Source organism: Impatiens glandulifera, chromosome 1, assembly GCF_907164915.1.
Source record: "Impatiens glandulifera chromosome 1, dImpGla2.1, whole genome shotgun sequence".
Taxonomy (NCBI): Eukaryota; Viridiplantae; Streptophyta; class Magnoliopsida; order Ericales; family Balsaminaceae; genus Impatiens; species Impatiens glandulifera.
In genome coordinates this window covers 157837119-157857149 of record NC_061862.1, presented here as the reverse complement: position 1 = coordinate 157857149, position 20031 = coordinate 157837119, and the positions used below count along the sequence as shown (strand labels likewise).

Below are 20031 nucleotides of genomic sequence, written 5' to 3'. Positions count from 1 at the left end.
GCAACGTAACATTTTCCTGAGGTATCCTTGCATGCTTGCCAAGTGTTGAGGAAGGTGAAACGTGCAAGTAACCTTCCTGCACCGGCGTGATGCTGATCAACCAATCCCACGGTGAGAGAAGAATGTGACCATTGGGATCTCATCTACTATAAAAGGAAGATGAAACGTCCTCATTAAATGCGAATCACATCCATCTGAGAAAAGCGATAAGTTACAAAAATCTTAGAGAGATAAACTCTTACGATCCAAAAACCGGTGTGTTATAAACCGGAAGCTTTCTGTGTGTTGTTGTGTTGTGTTATTGTATTACATCAAGAGTGAGTTGGTGTAACCGGCGAGTAGCGAGTTGGGCTCGACCGACATTATAATTGTTGTAACTTTGAAAGTTAGTGGAGATCCTTCTCATAACCTGAGAAGAAGGGGTGACGTAGGAGGGTTTGCTCTGAACATTCATAAAAAATCTTGTCTCGTACTATTTCCTTTATTTACTGCTTACTCACCTAACCTAACTACAAACCAAAACAATCTTACTCCTTATATCAAAAACCGGTCCACTCATATTTCTAAAACCGACTCCTTCTAAAACATCATCTAAGTCGCATACGTTGCTTCAGGCTGAAACAAACATTTCCGCCCTTGAACCCGGTTCAAGAGTCTGTGACAGTTTGTGTAGTGCTGAGAACAGTTATAGTCTCTAACCGGACTATCACCAAAGTGTTGTGTGTGTTGTAAGAGGTCACCCTTCCAGAAACCGGAAACACCCCGGTCCTCCAAGGGCGTCCCCGATCCTAACAGAAAGTAGCTTATTTGTTCATACAGGGGGACCAATAACTGGGGAAATCGATCCATGAGCAATGCATTTTCTCTTGAAATTGCAATCTGATGCATTATGGCAATTATTATAACTTCAAATATGTTAATTACCATACCTGAAGAATGATAAAAAATCACTTTATTATAGTATGGACTTTTGTGTGTAATGAGCTCTAAAATGGGTTTGTATGTAGAATTCTATTTAGAAATGAAAAGTCTTTATTAGAGTTGTTTAGAACACTACTACTTCTAATGGATTTCATTTTGTGATTTGCCCTTTTTAAAACCCTTATCTCTTTTTCATATCAGATTGATGTTGGTGCACACATCTATCTATTGGAGGATATTTTAATGATTGAAATGCAAATGGTCATTTAAATGAATGATGTTTTTACTTAATAATTGTGCAGACGAATGATGTTTAGGGGTCCAGCAGCACAGGAAAGACAAGAAGGCAGCAACGGTACCATCCCGAAAGCCCAAAAAGATATAAGAGATGATGATAACTGAGAAGTTCCTGAAAACCTTCCCTAGACATTGTTGTTATGTATTATGTATGTAAGAATGTATGTATGAGCCCTAAAAGGCTTTCCATTTTATCCATGTAATTTTGGTTTTGGATTTGGCTTGTAGATGAATTATGGAAAGAGTGATTGGAGTTTTATTGGAGATTAGTATGCCAAATTAATTCAAGCAATGCTCTTGTTTCTTCAAATGCTGATTATTATTAATAAAAAAATTTGAGTTATATATCAACATATAGTTAAAAAATTAAATAATCTTTATTTGCAAAAGAAAATTAATTCAACTAAAAGAAAGACTAATAAATAAAAAAGAGTGTTATATTTTGCTATCTATCAGGAAGAAGCTAGCAATTTAGATTGATTAGCAAAGCCAAAAGATGATGTCTTCCTGAGTGTTATATTTTGCTATCTTGACCGTACTTTTCATTCCATTTTCGAAGCTCGTTCATGTTGGATGCCTCATCATTCGTAAACACAAGCCAAGAGAATTTTAGCCATGTTGTCTTCCTGCTTCCACCATGGACTGTTTTAGCTAAGAGAATTTTGAATATCTTGACACTTTCACTAAACCACTGCAAATATCATTTGTAAACACAAGTGTTCAGTAGTTATTTTCTTCCTATTAAAGGAAATCCATAGAAACAAAATAAAAATTAAATTCAACAGTTAGTTACCTCTGATAATAAAGTTGAGGCAGTTATGTTGATAAAACTTGTGCCTGCTTCAGTTGCAAGTGCCTTAGCAATAAGGGTTTTCCCAGTTTCAGGAGGTCCAAAAAGTAATATCCCCTTGCAAAGCTAAAACAAACAAACAAAAGTATATTCCTTTTTTCTTTTCTAAATGGTAGTATTATGATGAAATAGACTAATGAAACAATACTACTAGTAGTAATTCAATCATTCTCCTTCTACTGAACGATTTAAGAGGCACATGCGTGACGCACCTGCGTGACGCATCTGCGTGAAGCACCCGGATTCCGCCGCAACAGTGGTAAATCCTAATCAATCCATAAATCCTAACAAAAAATGTGTTCAAAGAAAGAAATAAAGGAAGGAGAAAACATACCAGTAGCAGCAAACATGGTTGAACATGGTTGTTTAGTTGGGATTCCGACGAAGAGTCGGGGATTGTCGCCTTTTTAGAGAGAAGGAGGAGAAGGGGAGAAGGGGAAATGAAGAGAGAGAACAAGGAAGAAAGAAATGAAAAGAAATGGGAAGATCTGAAAATTTTCTAATTATATAGCAAAGGCATTGTGGACTTTTCACAATACACTCGGGTGCGTCACGCAACTGGAGGATGCGTGACGCAATAGAGACATTTTCGTCAGAAAAAAGGGGTCACCAGCGCTATTTAAATTATCCACCCTCACCAAACGCATTTAAGCCTATTTTTAGGGTCATTTGCTCAAATTCCCCTATATATATCATTCTCAGTTTATTCATATTTGCTTTAGTTTATTATTCACTAGGGGAGTAAGATAAAAATAAAATTATATTTAAATATAAAATATATTTGATTATAATATTTATATTTTCGTGTTTGGTATCTTGTTTATGACTTAAAAAAATCACTTTTTTGTTATTTAAGTTACATTTTAATATGAGCGACGAGGGAATAGAATTTGGAAAAAATGATTGAGAGAGTGAATCACTATAACCAATTCCCAAAGTGTTTAACTTTCCAAACTAATCTACTTTGTTTTTACTAGTCAAATTCAATTTTTTTATAATTTATTTATTTATTATATTTAAATTTATTTATATATATATATTTAAATTATTATTTTTTATAAATTTAATTATTTATATTTTAATATATATATTTACATTTTAATTATTATTTATATAATATAATAAATATTCTCTTTATATTCTAATAAATAATTGATAAATACTAATAAATTTAAAATATTTTAACCATAATAATATAATAATTAATCATTCATAAAACAATTACAATAATAATTTTTCTAAACTATTAACGATTTTTCTCAAGACACAGTTGACTATGTCTCATATGACATTATTGGTCACACCTCTCACAAATGATTGTCCTTCCGTGAGTTATCAATTTCGGTTTGAATACGTTGACTTTGACTTCATAACAAGATTACTATATTTCTCTCAATCATGTGCTATTAAGAAATGTTTAAAAATATTGTTATATTGTGACATGTACAAATAATAATTTAAATATATCAAATTTATAAAATAATAATTTAAATATATATATATATAATGAATTTAAATGTAATAAATAAATTAACTAAATAAAAAAACTTAGGTTAGTTTGAGAAGTTGAACGTGGTTAGTTTGGGAAATTCATTTATTATCGAATTTTTAAGAAAAAAAAAAATAATGTGAGAAGAAAATAAATTTCTCGATAAGGTTTTTGGTTGAATTGTATAAAAACACTGTCATGTACCCATCGAGAGATAATATTTTTTGTTTGATTTGTATAATACATTTTATATTTTTGTCAATCTGACTGTGTCATGTAATATTTTTCTCATCCTAAATTTCATTTGTGAATCATTTATCCATTTTAAAATCTCTCTACCAAGATTCTGAATAAAATTTATGTGGTATTCCTTTCTTTATTTTTATTTAGAAAAATTATAAGATATAATTGAGAGAAAAAATATTTAATATTTTAAACCCTTGTTCATTTAACATTTTTTTTTATCTGCATAAAAAATTTAACACTCTTTATATTTTATACAAGATAATGTTATTTCTTATTTCATTGTATAGATAATCACTCCAATCAAACTTTTAAAAAATTAATATTTTAAAAAATAACTCATTATTAGAAACTTACAAATTTACACCTACTCCTCTCCCCGTTTGAACGGATAAGAAAATAAAAAAAAATAAAAAAAAGGCGTTTTCATTGAATTAAATAAAATAGGGTATAGCTATTGAGTATTGTCACATAGCCATCGAAAGCTACATCTACTTTAAACGTTATGAAAATTTTAGGCCCATTAACAATTAAAAATTAAAAATTTCTATTGGTAGATACTGTAACAGTGTTCAAAATTCATTAATTAATATATCTGTCTTGGGATGATGACCCCTCAAACGCTTCCATATTACGTGTACTATACGCGCTTAAGTTTGTAACCTTGTTTGATATGGAGTTTTCTTATTTCTTTTTATTAAAATATTAAAATATATTTAATTTTTATAAGTATAATTTATTAGATTAGTTAAAAATTTGATTAATTAGGTATTGTTAGATATTATGGGATTATTTGGATTTAGCCTCATTTATATAATCAATTAAAATATGATTATTTTTTTTAGTTTTTAGAAAATTTAAATATTAAATTATAAATAATTTTATTGATTTAAATTAAATAATTAATAAATTATTTTTGTATGTAACAAAATTTTCTAAATATCAAAACCTCAAGATGATTTGATATATGATTATTAGGATTACTAGCATTTAGCCCGTGCATTTGCACGAGTAATAATATAAAAAACCGTGAAAAAAATTACGGATAACATTTTTTATTTTATTTTTAACCGTTTTAAATTTATGGGTGGGTCAACACATAATCCGACCCAAGTATCCATTTACTCAACATCATTATATATTAGTTAGTTAAAAAGTTGAACTTATATTAATATTAAAACGTCCCGCATTTATCAAATTTGGTGTTTGAATTTAATATATAAAGTCTTTGTACCCTAGTTGGTTAAAGAGTTGTACTTGTTTTGTTAGGTTGCAAGTTCGAAACATACCTCTAGCATTTTTAATTTTATTTTTAACCGTTTTAAATTTAAAAACGGGTAAACCCACAATCCGACCCAAGTATCCAAATTAACCACAGCTCTCGACCCGGCAATCCGGACACTTTAAAAATTAAGCATCATTATATATATATAGATTTGAAAAAATCAATTAATTTTTAAGTTAGAAAGAAAAGAAGGTTTTAGAATTATTTGAACAAATTTATTAAATATAGTTATTTTTAAATAATGAAAATAATAAAATTTAAAATAAAATTATTTAATATTTAATTGAAAAAAATGATTTTCAACTTGGACATGGTTAGGTTAGTTTAGATTATTTAAATAATTTTATTAACTAAACATTATTTAACTTTTTTAAAAAAATAAATAAATTAATTAATTTCCTCAAAATCACCGTCTATTCTAATTTTTTAAACATCCCATTATGAAAGTCTTTGTTTAATTTGGTAATTATTTTATGAGTTGGTTAGATTGGTTGGTTTATTTGATTACTTTTAATGCCTAATTTGAAGTCTTTTTAGAAAGAAAAAAAAAAATAATTTCCTCAAAATCACAACTTATTCTAATTTTTTAAACAACCCATGATGAAAGTCTTTGTTTTATTTGTTAATTATTTTTTTAGATTTATTTTATTACTTTTAATGCCTAGTTTGATTTAGCTTATTTCAGTTTATAAGCTCAACTTTAAAATATGTTAAGTATAGAACTTATTCCAAACACTAAACATTCAGTGTGGGGGTTATTATTATTTATTTCAGATTATCTAGTCTATTTGTTAAAAGTTTAAATTTGTTTATTTAAGTTGGTTAGATGAAAAAAAATTATTAGATGTGTTTGATTTAATTTATTTTAATTTTTAAATAAAATCAGTTGCTCAACCATCAGTTTTTCTATTGGGTTGAATTTATTAAAAAAACACCAGCATAATTAAATATTACTTTATTCATTTTTTTTAATTATATTATTTAATTTATTAATTAAAAAGAAAGATATTTAAAAGAGAGATAGGAGAGAATAATATCTTATTTTCACTCTTATTTTTATATTTTGTTTTTCAACTAATGATAGTACATCATTTCTTTTCAAATTTTGTTCAAATACTTTCTCATAAAATACTAAAATATTTTTTATTTTAAAAATAATTAAATTATTTTATTATTATATATTAATATTTTTAAATCTTTTTATAAGAAAACATCTCTCTTCATAATTATTCAAAAAAATATTTTTATTTTAAAAATAAATAAATTATTTTATCATTATATATTAATATTTTTAAATCTTTTTATATGAAAATATCTCTTTTCATAATTATTCAAATAAATCCAATTTGATGAAGCTCACTCTTAGAGCCTGTTTGTATGTAGTTATTTGAATAATTATAATAAAAATATTTCACATCACTCTTCGTCTCCTTACTTATATTAACCAAAATATTAATATATTATTTATTTTTAATTTTAATTTTTTATTTATAATTATATATTAATACTTTTTAAATATTTTTATCAAAACAATATTTATATCAAAATCATCACAAATTATTTGAATAACAAATATATTTAAATAATTCGAATCCAAACTAGATCTAAGGATTTGTTTCATATTTGAGTTTTTTAAAAATTAAGGAATTTTTTTTTTTTTTTGTAAAGTTATCGATTTAAAAATATAAATATATAATAATAAAATAATAACAAATGAGAGAGAAATGTCAATTTAATCGATGAATTAAGTTATATAACAAATGAGAGAAATAAATTGTTGTTTAATTAATTTTTGTTATTTAAATAATTAAAATCAAACAAAATCAAATTGAGTTTAATTTAATTTATTCTAAATCAAATTATTTGCTTAATTTTTTTTTGTAAATTATAATAAAATTTTAACTTATTTGTAAAAAACAAATTGAACAACAATAAGAAACAAAAGAAAGAAACAAACTGGTATCAAATAACCATTCGTCAAACAAGTCTTTAAAAACTCAACGAAGAATCGTTTTTATATCCCGACCAGATCTTAAATATTTACGGCTTTTACCTTTCTCTCTCCTCTAACAAACCCCAACGACCTGAAAACCGTCGCCACCAAAATACCCAAAATACCCCCACGACAAAAAATCGAGACCTGCGTCTCTGACCTCTGGACAGAAAGAACCACTCTCTTTCTCTTTCTCTTTCTCTTTCTATCATTATCATCTCTCTGCAACACAAAGAAGAAAGAAAGAAAGCAAGAGAATTTCTGCAAAAAAATAAATAAATTTGAAATTAATAATGCTGATGGAAATTTCTCTCTCTACACGTCGATTCCGTGCTGTCATGGCTTCTTCATCAATTACTTCTCTCATTCTCTCTTCTTTAACATTTATTACAATTTCCACTTTCATACTCCACCCTTCTTCTCGTGTCTTGTCTTCTCTCTTCCTAGTTTTACTAGGCTCGTCAGCCAATGCTCTAATGCCCGTTTCATATTTCCTTGTTTTTAGGGTTACTTCGGCATTATCTCCTTGTTTCTATTTCAACACTCTCCCTGTTCTCCGTCCGCTTGTTTTGAGTTGAAGAACAAGTTTAGGTAATCAGAGTTGTTACTGTTGATGTCATTGTTATGTTTCCTTGTGCCATTTTGCTTATTTTTTCATTTTTGTAAGTGGGTTTTAAGTTTTTTTGAATAATAATGGATGGGTTTTTGAGTTGAAGAACAAGTTTAGGTAATCAGGGTTCTTACTGTTGATGTCATTGTGTTATGTTTCCTTGTTTGTCTTTTTATGTGAACTGTGGCATTTTGCTTATTTTTTCATTTTTTTAGGTGGGTTTTGAGTTTTTTTGAATAATAATGGATGGGTATAGGCATTTGGTTGATATGGCTATTTCAACACTCTCCCATTCCTCCGCCTGGTTGTTTTGAGTTGAAGAACAAGCTTAGGTAATCAAGGTTCTTACTATATGTATAGATGTCATTATCATGTTTCCTTGTCTGCTTTTCTATGTGAACTGTGCCATTTTGCTTATTTTTTCATTTTTTCAGGTGGGTAAGGTGATGTTTTAAGTTTTTTTTGAAAAATAATAATGGATGGGCATTAGCATTCTGTTGATATGCCTATTTCAAAAGCTTAAGTAACCCATTTGTTTTGAGTTGAAGAACTGGCTTAGGTAACCTTATATATATGATTAATGAAAGTCTCTTACTTTATATGTATTGATGTCATTATCACGTTTCTTTGTTTGTTTATCTATGTGAACTGTGTCATTTTGCTATTTTTTCAGGTGGGGAAGGTGATTTTTTAAGCTATTTTTGAATAATAATAATGGACGGGCATAGGCATTCGGTTGATATACCTATTTCAAAAGCTTTGGTTGCACTTAGGAGAGTGAGGTCATTGAGAGATCCATCTACTAATTCAATGAGTAGGCATTGTTTTGTTGATAATTTGAACTGGGATACCAGCTCATTTACTGGTATTTCACTTGGAATGGAAGATGGTGTTATGATTGAAGGTGTAGGAGATGAAGTGGAACGATTTATGTTGGCTAATCAGTCGAGAAAACCGGATTCTGAATTCGAGAATGTTAGTACTGTTTGTAGAAGGAAACAAGGATTGAGATTATCAGCCCATGAAATTGTTTCTGGTAAGAAAACTATGAGTGAACGTTATTGCAATGGGTTTTTAGACGGAGGATTGGATTCAGCAAGTTTAACACCTAAGAGACTTTCACAGCATGAAAAGCATAATAGAATGTCTAAAGAGGCTGTTCGTGACATTATGAGTTTTACAGGTAGTCCTTGTTTATCTGGCAATAATGTTTCGTTATTAGGAAACGATGATAATCGTCAAAATGGATGTGGGATATCTTGTTGTTGGTCAGCCACTCCTACTCTTAGGGAATCGAGTGTTAATTCTGATGTTGAAGGTCAGCCATTGTTATCAGGGGAATTAGGAAATACATGGAAACATGTAAAAGGTGACATTTCTTCTGCTCATATGGAGAGCCCCTGCAATCTGAGTAATAAGTTCAGGCCAAAGACATTTAAGGATTTGGTTGGCCAAACTGCAGTCATAAGGTCTCTCATTAGTTCCATTGCCAGTTCTAAGATCATATCGTTTTATCTTTTTCACGGGCCTCGTGGAACAGGAAAGACTTGTACTTCAAAAATATTTGCTGCTGCACTTAATTGTCTTGCTTCTATGGAGGATAGGCCATGTGGTGAATGCAGAGAATGTGTTATGATTTCTTCAGGAAGGGGTAGTGATGTGAATAATATAGATTCGACGAGAGTAAATAGGGGAGATAAGGTTAGATCTCTTATGAAGCTTGCGGCTATCCCACCTGTTTCTTCTCGGTTCAAGGTATTCATAATTGATGAATGCCATTTACTGAAAGAGGAAACATGGGCGATTATTTTGAATAACTTGGATTCCATTTCTCGACATGTTGTGTTTGTTATGATCACTCCATATTTGGAAAAGCTTCCCCGGGTTGCAATTTCGCGTTCCCAAAGATATCATTTCCCGAAGATTAAAGAAGCTGATATTACTAGTAGACTAAGGCAAATCTGCACCGAAGAAGAACTACTTTTTGAACAAGTTGCTCTAGACTTCATTGCTATGAAATCGAATGGCTCACTTCGCGATGCAGAGATGATGCTCGAGCAACTGAGTTTACTTGGAAAAAGAATTACCCTGACACTGGTTTATGATCTAGTGAGTAGACAAGTTTATAAGTTGCTCCTTTTTATGATGTTGACAGATAAAAAGTTTATAATTTCCAAATTTTTTTCATGTTGTGTAGATTGGAGTTGTTTCGGATGATGAGTTGGTTGATTTGCTAGATCTAGCTTTGTCATCTGATACTTCAAAGACGGTTAGAAAGGCGAGGGAGCTTATGAGCTCAAGGATCAGTCCTATGCAACTGGTGACTCAGCTCGCAAACCTTATAATGGACATACTTGCTGGTAAATGCTATGAAGGGATTTCTGAAGCCAGGAGGAGGTTCTGCAGTAGATACACTTGTAAGTATAATGTATTTACTTTGCAATTTAGGAGGTTCCCACATGCACAAAATGCAGGAGTAAAATTTCTGTTACTGAATTTTATTTTCTGATCTTACACATCATATTTAATTTTTAGTTATGAAATTTCAAATAGTGATAATTGTAGGGAGGGTGGTGGGGGCGGTGAAAGAGGGGCTGTTATGTGGATAATGAATAGTTTTTTATTAATGGTTCTAGTTATTAGCTCTAGCATACATTTAAATCCAAATCCAGTCTAGTAGTGTTTTCAGCTGTAATTTCAGAGCTTGTTTGATGTAGTTTTTAAGTTTTTTGGAAATAAATTGATTTTTTGGGGTCAAATATACACATACTATCTTAGTAACAGGTGAAATACCAAGAAAACTACACAATAGCCTTGGATTTGGAGTCAAGAGTCACTTTGAAAGTTTGATCTACTGATAACCATTTACGTAAGGGGAGCTGTAAAAATACATTTTTTTTTTATGATTATCTGGGTATATTTGTGTTAAATTACTAAAAATCCTTTGTATTTAAAAATGCTATAAAATATGATAGGTTTGTGCTAATATGATATCTACTTTCTATATTATGATCATCCTTTTGCAGCAGAGACCAGTTTGCAGCAGCTAAATCATGCACTTAAAATTCTTTCTGACGCTGAGAAGCAATTGAGTGCATCGAAAAATCAAATGACATGGCTGACTGCAGCCCTATTACAGCTGAGCTCCATCGGATCTTGTTTGGATGTCAATGGTTCAACATTATGCTTAACAACAGTAAATGCAAGAGGTAATAATGATTAAAGCTTCTCCCTTTTCTCAGGGGTATTTACCTTCAAATCATTGAATGATATATATTAACAGAATACTCCTCATCACTGGTTTCTGATTTGTTGTTTATTACAGAAAGTGATTGTAGCACATCATCTACCAGTGAGAGCATGAAGTATCTTATAGCTTCTGGACACAAGAAGCCAGAATCACAGAATTCAGCTAAGCATGAAGGCGTAGAATTGCAACCAATATGGAACAAAACCATTGAGATATGTGAATCTAGTTCTCTGAGGAAACTCTTGAAAAGACATGGGAAATTATCTTCTATTTACTTTGTCCAAGGTAAATATACATATGGTTCTCCATCACATTTGTGTAATATCTTGTTCCACAGTCCTGTCTCTTATCCAATTAAGTATTTTATTATACTTACATATCTTGGCCTTGTTTGATGTCAGTAGTTTTAGATTATTTTCAGATAACCCATATCCAATCAACAAACTCATCATTCACAAAGTTCAAATAATTTACCAAAATACCCTTAATTTAAAAAATAAATAAATTATTTGTTCATTATAATATTTATACTTCTAATGTATTTTTACTCAAATAACATTATATGTGGTTATACAAATAACCCTAGATCAAATAAGGCCTTCATTTAATAACATTTAATTTTACTTGTTTGTTTTTAGCAATATGTGTTAAGCAAATTATTTTCTCATTTTGTTGTTATTTGCCTCTAGTTAAGTTCATTTTCATGTTGGGTCCATATTCTATAAACAGCCATTATTAAGACAATTTTCTCTTTTACAAGTTAGAAAATGATAGGTTTTGGTAACTTGTATTAAAATCTATTATCTACTAAAGGGGCATGTGATTCTCAAATAAACAATGAGATTGTCTTATCTACTAGTTTTGCTGCCTGTGTAGGCAAGGAGATTGTTTGATCGTGAGTTATCACATCACATATCTTTTTAACAATCAAATCACTCAATTTATCACTAAATTACCTTATTCTTTTATAAAATTTAATTTTTAAATACCAATGGATATTTTAGTAATTTAATCCGTTCAATTTATTTTTAATAATTTAACACAAATAATTAACTTTTTCATCAAACAAGATTTTGAAATCATAACCAACCCAGAAAAATTTCAAATAACCCAAGATCAAACGACTTCCATTGGTTTGATATGTATCCAAGAAGGATGAAATGATGGTTTTGCAATTTAACCTGAAATTGCTTTCTACAAGCATCATAGGATTTTGCTTTAGCTTTGCCCATATCATTCCTAACATTTGAATGTGGTTTTTGACAAGTGCACCATTTTCCCCAGGTCTGGCTGTTGTTGAATTGGCATTTCATCACTCACGCTATGCATCTAAAGGCGAGAAATCTTGGAAACTAATTGCCACTGCGCTGCAGTCTGTTTTGGGTTCTAATGTTGAGATTCGCATTCAGATTCTCCATTCTAACTCGGTTACCCAATACACTAAATTCAAGATGCCATCTTTTAGTTTCTTCAGCTGTTCCCGCAGGCACCGGGAACCAACTAATTCCAGACATGATTTGTCAGACCATTCCGATTCCACATTTGATAGAGCTATTACTAGAGACAAATCTGTTGACGTTCTTTCTTCCAAATGTGCGTCTCAAATCTCTAGTGGCTTCTGTAGGAGAGAAGTAACTGCTTGCACAATAAGAGATTTCCGAGGGAATGCTCTGAGCGTTCAAACGCCTAGTAGAATCTCGACAGATCATATCACAGTGAATGGTCAGTCCGGGCTTGCCAGCTGCAGTTGCCAGTATTTGACTCCTGAAGTGCCAGATAAGCATCCCGGCTGTCTTTACTCTGCACTGAAACTTCCAAAGAAGGAAGAACTTTCCATTACTCCTCATATATGCATGAGTTCCCAACCACAAAATCATATCCCACTTTCGATTATGAAAGAGTTTTCTGAAACACATATCTGTGGTGATAGGCGTCATTACTCCTGTAAAGACACTGATCGGTAAGAAATCATTCAACATACTTGATCTTTGTTATTGATGTCATTAATGTTCAAGGAATGGTTTCTATTTTATATGTTTGAATTACCAATTTGAAAGTTTTTCTTTGTTGAGAAAGCTTGAAAATGATTAGTAATCTTGTTTCTGCCCAACACAGATAAATGATTGATAGAGTCTTGTGCGTTTTGTTTCCAAGGGCTTGTAGTAATGATTATCTGCATGGTTTTTGTTTTAGATTCATGAAAGAAATTAAAGATTGATAAGATATTATTGTTTAATTCCTCAGCAAAACAAGGGAGGACTCAGAGATGAATTGCTGGACCAACTCATCTTCTCATCTTGGGAAGGTATTGTATTAGAACTCCATAATTTCTTATGACTTGAGAGATAATTAATCTTTGTAAACAAACGCATAATGTCATGGATTCTTCTTTTTCTGATTTTTTTACTTGACCAAATGGAGAATTTTACCTGGCATGGATTTTGTTTGTTTGAGTTTTACTTTATTGTGTGCTCATTTTTACAAGTTTCAATTTGACACAAGATTCTTGGGTGATCTGATGTGGGTAATTAGAATTATTTCCAAATAAACCCACAAATCTAATCTACCATCATCACATTATTCAATCCATCCCATACAAGGCCCGCATATTTCAAAAGTCAGTAGTAAAAAGTTTTTATTAGTCATTGGCAAACTAAAGCTTTGAAACAAGAGAAAATTAGATTGAGGATACTTTATGAATAATTGTAACGAAAGCAATAGTTGAATCATTAAATCAAATTCCCAATCTGAAACAGTATTATGTTTCTTGTTGTTGCTGGCTCAGCAGGTGAAGGATCAAGGGCAAAGAAGCTTTGTGGGATTAATCCTTCCCTGTACAGCTGCCAAGTAATTTATTAATTTGTCTTTAAAAAAAAGTATGGATTGATCTATTGTTCCAAGTTATTTACTAATTTGGGAATTGGAATCACATTATTTGAATGGAGGAGCTTTTTGTGTTCTCTAACTTAACATGTACATGCCATTACTCATTTAGTTTATCTTATATTTAATTTAACTTTATTATCCTTCTTGAGGAAAGTCATGTTTGGTGGTTCTTAATTTGTGATAATAATCACCTAATTGAAACCTTTTGTGCCTGATTTAAGGTAATATGCCCTTGAAGAGGCTTGAACTATGAATACTTTGCTTTAGCATCTTTCCACTCATGCCATCCAATTTTTGTCTGGTTTAACTTCCTAGTTTTGGGTACCTTTCTTGTTAATCCATAGTTGTTCTTATGAGGGTGTTTCAGGTAATTTAAGTAACCGTTCTCTCTAGTGTAGCTCGGTTATTAGACTTTGTAAAAAAACAAAATTACTGTTGTCTGTGGAGACAAGAATCAAAGAATTGTCCTGCCCTGATTTGATGAATAATAATAAACATGACTTAATTCTTCCTAATCATTCAATGGATTTGACATTTGAGCTCTCAACCTTTTCTAAAGCATAAAAAAGGGTTGATTCTGATTTGGTATTGGGTTTTAACTATAACCCACTAAATAATGGCAAGATCTTAAGACAAAAGTTTAATACGATCATTGATCCAGAATGGGTGGAATTTGTAACCCATCAATTGCTCATCTTGCCCTAATTTTAAAAATGTACAAATTAGCTTACATTGTTATAAGAATGATGAAAATGTTATTACTCCTCACAATGAATCTGTTGTTTCTCAAGTGGGAATCAGTTGGTAGGCTAATTAATTGGTAGTTGTATTATTTAATATTGGTAAGTTTATATGATTACAAAATTTAAGAGTTTATTTATATCTTCAATCAAAATTGAGGATCTTTTTATCCAATTAGGTAAAAAGGGTAAGCAAAGAGGTGGACATGATTAATTAGATTAGTGTGAATGATGATTCCTCTTCCTTTTGCACATGAGAGTAAATGATTGCTTAGATTTGTTGCTTTTTTAACCAAGTATATATCTTCAATTATATTAATTACATATAGCTCAAAGCTTAAGAGCTGCCAAGTCTCATTATCTTATTTTTATCCAATATTCAAGATGATAATTTTAATTCATCCTTTTTTCTTTTAGTAGTTTACCTATGAAGGTATGTAAATGTTTGTTTGTATCAACAATAAAAAAGTATTTGAAATTTTAATCTCCAAGTTTTTGGAATGCTCCAAATTCTACTTGAGCATTCAAATCTGGGTCAATATCTGCAAAAACATCTTTGAACAGTATTTTAAAATAATGTTAATTAGATATTATTATTTTTATATATAATTAATTATATAAGTTTAAATTACAATTAAAAAATATAAGATTTTGAGAGTTTTGGATCAATTGTTATTTTAGACTCCATATTGGTTTGTTTGCATTAATTTGGTTTTAAATTATACTATAAGACTTTAACTATCATAATTTTAGTTATTAAGTTTTTATTAATGAAATGCACTTGTCGGTTTTTTCTAAACGAATGCATTTGTCGTCTATAAGTAAGTAAAAACTTACATAAAAATGATATCAATTATTTTTTTTTCAACTATTCTGAAGGTCACACATTTTTTATATCATTCAAAAATGTATAATATCTTAAAAAATTATATCATTCAAACAATATTTCATAGTTTGAAAGGTATAATATCTTAAAAAAAAATTTCAATTTATGTAAATAAATAAAAAACAAATTTATATCTATTTAATTTTTTTAATCTTTTTTTAGATATATATTTTTTTAGTTACTTAAATCACCTTTAAAAAATTAGAATACTTAGATATTGTAAAATACTCCATTTAAAAATAATTTGTTAAAACAAAAATAATATATTATAATAAGATATACGTTTATGTAAATTTTGGTAACATTTAATAAAAACGACTCAAATTCAAGTTCCAAAATCACAATTGAGCCTTTTAAAGTTTAATGCAATTTGCAACAATAAATATTCTTAACTATATAATGATAATGATGTTAATTTGTATATCATCAAAAAAAAACCTATAAGTATCTCTTTTTTTTAGAATTTCAATGAGCCAATACATTTAAACACAATTTATAAACAAAAACTAATGTACATAAGTAGTGTCTTTTTGGCAACACAAATAGTTAATGTAATTATCTTGTTAAATTGAAATCTTTATCTTTAGCATTATGATCCTTAATTGCTTTGAAATTGCAATAGATTCTTATACATTCAATGAAGTGGTGGTTAAGAATATTTATATTTCATTAATGATAAGCTAACTAAATAATCAGTAAAAAGAAATACTAAATAAAATCACTGCATTAATCTTTTTTTATCATTAATTATGTTAATTAATAGCCTCACTATTTAATAGTAGGAAAGAGATGGCTACCACTCACAACATAATTAATTAATTTTTTTTTTAAATGTGGGGTTACAATATCTAATCAAATCCTCCCACACATATTATTAACCAAAAAGATATTATTTGAAAGAAAATTGACATTTCATTTAAATAAAAAAATATTAAATATAGCTCACTTTTTATTTGATTTTTTTTTGTTTAAAATTAAATGTCACACTAATCACAATGTCTAGATGAAACTATCAATTTATATTGAAAAAAATACATTAATCACTATTTTAAAGGCTTCTCTTTTAAAATTAGGAATCACAAGTATTAATATTCAATATTAATTATAACAATATGACTAAAATTCATTTTGAAACCCTTAGATGATGATAATTAGATTAATTATTGTGATTGATGTTAAAAATAAAAGTGCATTTTTTAAAATCATAATAAAATACAATATAATGTATGGTAGAGAAATAGTTTATCCTTGATCATAATTCTCCATTAAATTGAAGGATTTGTATAGTTTATATAATGGTGTGCTCAATCCATGTGGGAAACATATAAACCCCACATACTTGCATGTGGTTGAGATGTTCAATTTCAACAATTAACAATAGTGACATATAAAGAATAATATGAAATTCCATTAATAAGATTAATATAAATCACTTTCAACCCAAGAATCATGCATTATTTGAACCTTTATTTCTCATAAAAATATATATTATAAAGGGGTTGCAATTTTTCTCACTCAAATAATAATTTCAATCTAATATTTTTCATTTATATTAAAAAAAAAAACATACTACTTTTCTTATTCTTGTAAAGGTTAACACAATTCTTATAGATTCTAGCTCATTATTTTTTTAACTTAAGGTTTTATTAATCAAAATTGAATAAGACATCTGTTCAATATATGTTAATTTTCTAACTTACACTAAATTAAACACATTTAATTACAATCATTTTGAAAATGGGTATTTTCTCAATTTTTTAAACAAATTATTATTATTATTATATTAATATGATAAAAAGAAATTAATACAAGGAAAGAACAAAAAACATCAAATTATGAAGAAAAAAATTCATGAAAACTAAATTAACTAAGGATTAATGCAATATGATTCATTGATTCAAAGTCTACTAAACATAGGAGAATGGAGATTCGAATTTTTTTAAACATTTTTTTATGTATATTTTAATTTTAAATAACCATAATTCACTATAATAAAGAAGAAAGTTATTTAATACTTCACTATACATTTGTACTTTATGATTTTTTTATAATATTTAAGGTTTTATTGTACTTTTAAACAAAGTTAAAGATTATATTTGGAAATTTTGTCATTTTCTCTCTTAAAGTAACGTTATTATTATTAGAATATGAGAAAAGACAAAACCCCATTAGATTAATTAATGGAATATTTTTGACATTCTTTGCCTTCCGAATTAATTAACTAAAAACTAAATGGTGAGTATTAATTTCTTTTTAAAACATTACCAATTTGACCTCTACTATCAATTATTGATATGGTTTGAAAATATCATTTACCACCCATGTGATATAAATTTATTTATCACATTTCAACTTGTAAGACCTAATCAAATTAATTGGTGTCTAATGTCTATGCAAGACTTTTTTAAATTGAAATTGTTGAATTTATACTATTTTTTTACAAAATAAGAAAATGTCGGCTAAACACTTCTCAATTAAACTCTTTTTTTTTTTTTTAAGAAATGATCATTCTAATATCTTTTATCACGATAATGAAACTTTTTATAAAAGAATTATGTTCATCTACTTTCATTCGCCTTGTTTTTCAATTTAAACGAAATTTTGTTTTTTTTACCTAAAAATATCATAAATTGACAAAAATTTAAGTTGAAGGGTCATCATATCATTAATAATTAGCGTCTTAATTGGTATAGTTTATGAAATTAGCCAAAATAGTCTATTAAATTATGTTTTAGTTATAAATTCCTTCAAGGCTTTGTATTGAATAATCTTGACTTAAAACAAGTTCGAATTTAGTTAAAAATTCATTATAGTTTTTGAAAGTTAAAAACGAGTCAAATAATTATACCACAACTTTACTTATAAGTTTATATTTTAGATATATTTGTGTATTTCAATTTTTTTATATTTAAAGTATAATATCGCAAAGTTACAAAATATTGAAATTTAATAAATTAACCTAATAAAGAGTCTTAAATCATAAGTTAAAACATTTTATTTCAAATAAAAATTTCATAAAGGGTCAAGGTTGCTCAATAAGAGAGGGACCATGATCGCGAGCCTAGATTGCCTCACTCTAGAGCCCACGACACGGGACGATGTTAAATTGTAAAGTAGAGAATCTCTCACTAGTCGGGAGGGACACACGTGGCATTTACAAGTGTGAAGTGGATGAGTTGGGTGCCACGTAACAATCTTTGACACGTGGTGTTATCCGATTTGTCGTTTGGCATGCATATGGATGGGACCATAGACTTTCATTTCATTTCAATTTTAATTTAATTGATGTTATTTGCTTACCCTCTAAAATCTTGCTTAAAAATTGACCATCACGTTAGTTTTGTCTTACCAAAAGCATCCAACGGCTATGATTCTTTCATATCCTCAATCGACGGCGGAAGATTGTTTGGTATCTAAATAGGCTGATCATCCCATGTGCAAACGTCCATGTCTGTAAAATGGACCGCTTAGTATGCCTTCTATCACGGTCAATGTGTCGGCGCTTTCATTTTTACAAGTGGCAGATGCAATGACACGTCAACATAGATGCTTACTAAGAGCTTGTTTGATAAAAAATTAGGTCATTTGTAATTACTAAAATGTCTCTATTTGTATACTTATCCCGTTTGTTGGTACATAATTCTCGAGTATCTCATTACCCGATTAAAATGTGAATTTATATTTATTATTTTTTAAATATATTAATATATATTAAAAACACAAATGAAAATATTAATTATATACATAATTAGGTTGTAAAAGTTTAAAAATTTATAAAAAATTTTTTATTATAAAAAGAATTGAATTTAAACAAAAACTAAAAAGAAGGGTGAAAACAAGTTGAAGTAATGTTGAACTTAAAGATGAAAAGTAAAGAGTGAGAACTAAAAAAGAAAAAAATTGAAGAGTAATGAGAAATTAAAAATAATGATCCATAGAGTGTGTTTGTCATATCCAATTTTTTTTTCTTTTAAATAAAAAAAAGACATGATATAAAATTTTGAAAAGTTATATAATATTAATATATTAAGATATCATGTTTGGGTTCATACATTTCATCGATTCTGATTGGGTAATATTTTCACACTTTATTCCCATTTCGATTTAAAATGCTTAAATCCGACCATCGAATACCGACGGTTATCAAATATACAAGTATCATTGTCATCCCTAATTATATAGATGAAATGATGGACGGTTGGATTTAAAAAAAAAAATTGAAAAATTGAAAAATCACCTCCACAAACAAGGTAATATATATTAAAGAGAGATGATCTCATGTTCTTTGAGGATGAGATATATTTAAAAAATATTTAAGGTGGACTTAAAAAAATAATGAATTTTTTTTTGAATAAAACTAATGAATAAAGATAAGTTTTAATATTTTTCTAATAATTAGAAAAATAAATAATTAATTATATTAAATTTTTGTAAGGAATTAGGGATAATGTCACATTTTTTTTATTTTTTTTTTATGGTGGGCTTCAACCCACCTAACCTGAACCCTTACAAAGATCCATACCTGGCGACAAAACAATTATATTTAAAAAAAAATATATATATTTTTTTACTTTTTTTCCC

At 28.7% G+C, this 20031-nt stretch overlaps 1 protein-coding gene and 1 long non-coding RNA gene across 3 annotated transcripts; both read left to right on the top strand.

The window, feature by feature from the left end:
* The first annotated feature begins 7113 nt into the window (after positions 1 to 7113).
* LOC124918336 lies at positions 7114 to 8301 on the top strand. Its single transcript, XR_007097372.1, has 3 exons — positions 7114 to 7669; positions 7904 to 8020; positions 8123 to 8301. It is a non-coding gene; the product is annotated as an uncharacterized LOC124918336 (long non-coding RNA).
* Positions 8302 to 8343: 42 nt separating this feature from the next.
* Positions 8344 to 13949, top strand: LOC124920413 (protein STICHEL-like 2). Of its 2 annotated transcripts, none has more exons than XM_047460901.1 (7): positions 8344 to 9797; positions 9886 to 10105; positions 10715 to 10897; positions 11014 to 11223; positions 12223 to 12898; positions 13183 to 13243; positions 13724 to 13949. In XM_047460901.1, the coding sequence occupies exons 1-7, from the start codon at positions 8403 to 8405 to the stop codon at positions 13787 to 13789; spliced, it is 2811 nt and encodes a 936-aa protein (XP_047316857.1). In that variant the 5' UTR covers positions 8344 to 8402; the 3' UTR covers positions 13790 to 13949. The 2 variants fall into 2 exon arrangements, with proteins under 2 accessions (XP_047316857.1, XP_047316858.1); XM_047460902.1 differs by having other exon boundaries at positions 8345 to 9797; positions 13727 to 13949.
* The last annotated feature ends 6082 nt before the right edge of the window (positions 13950 to 20031 follow it).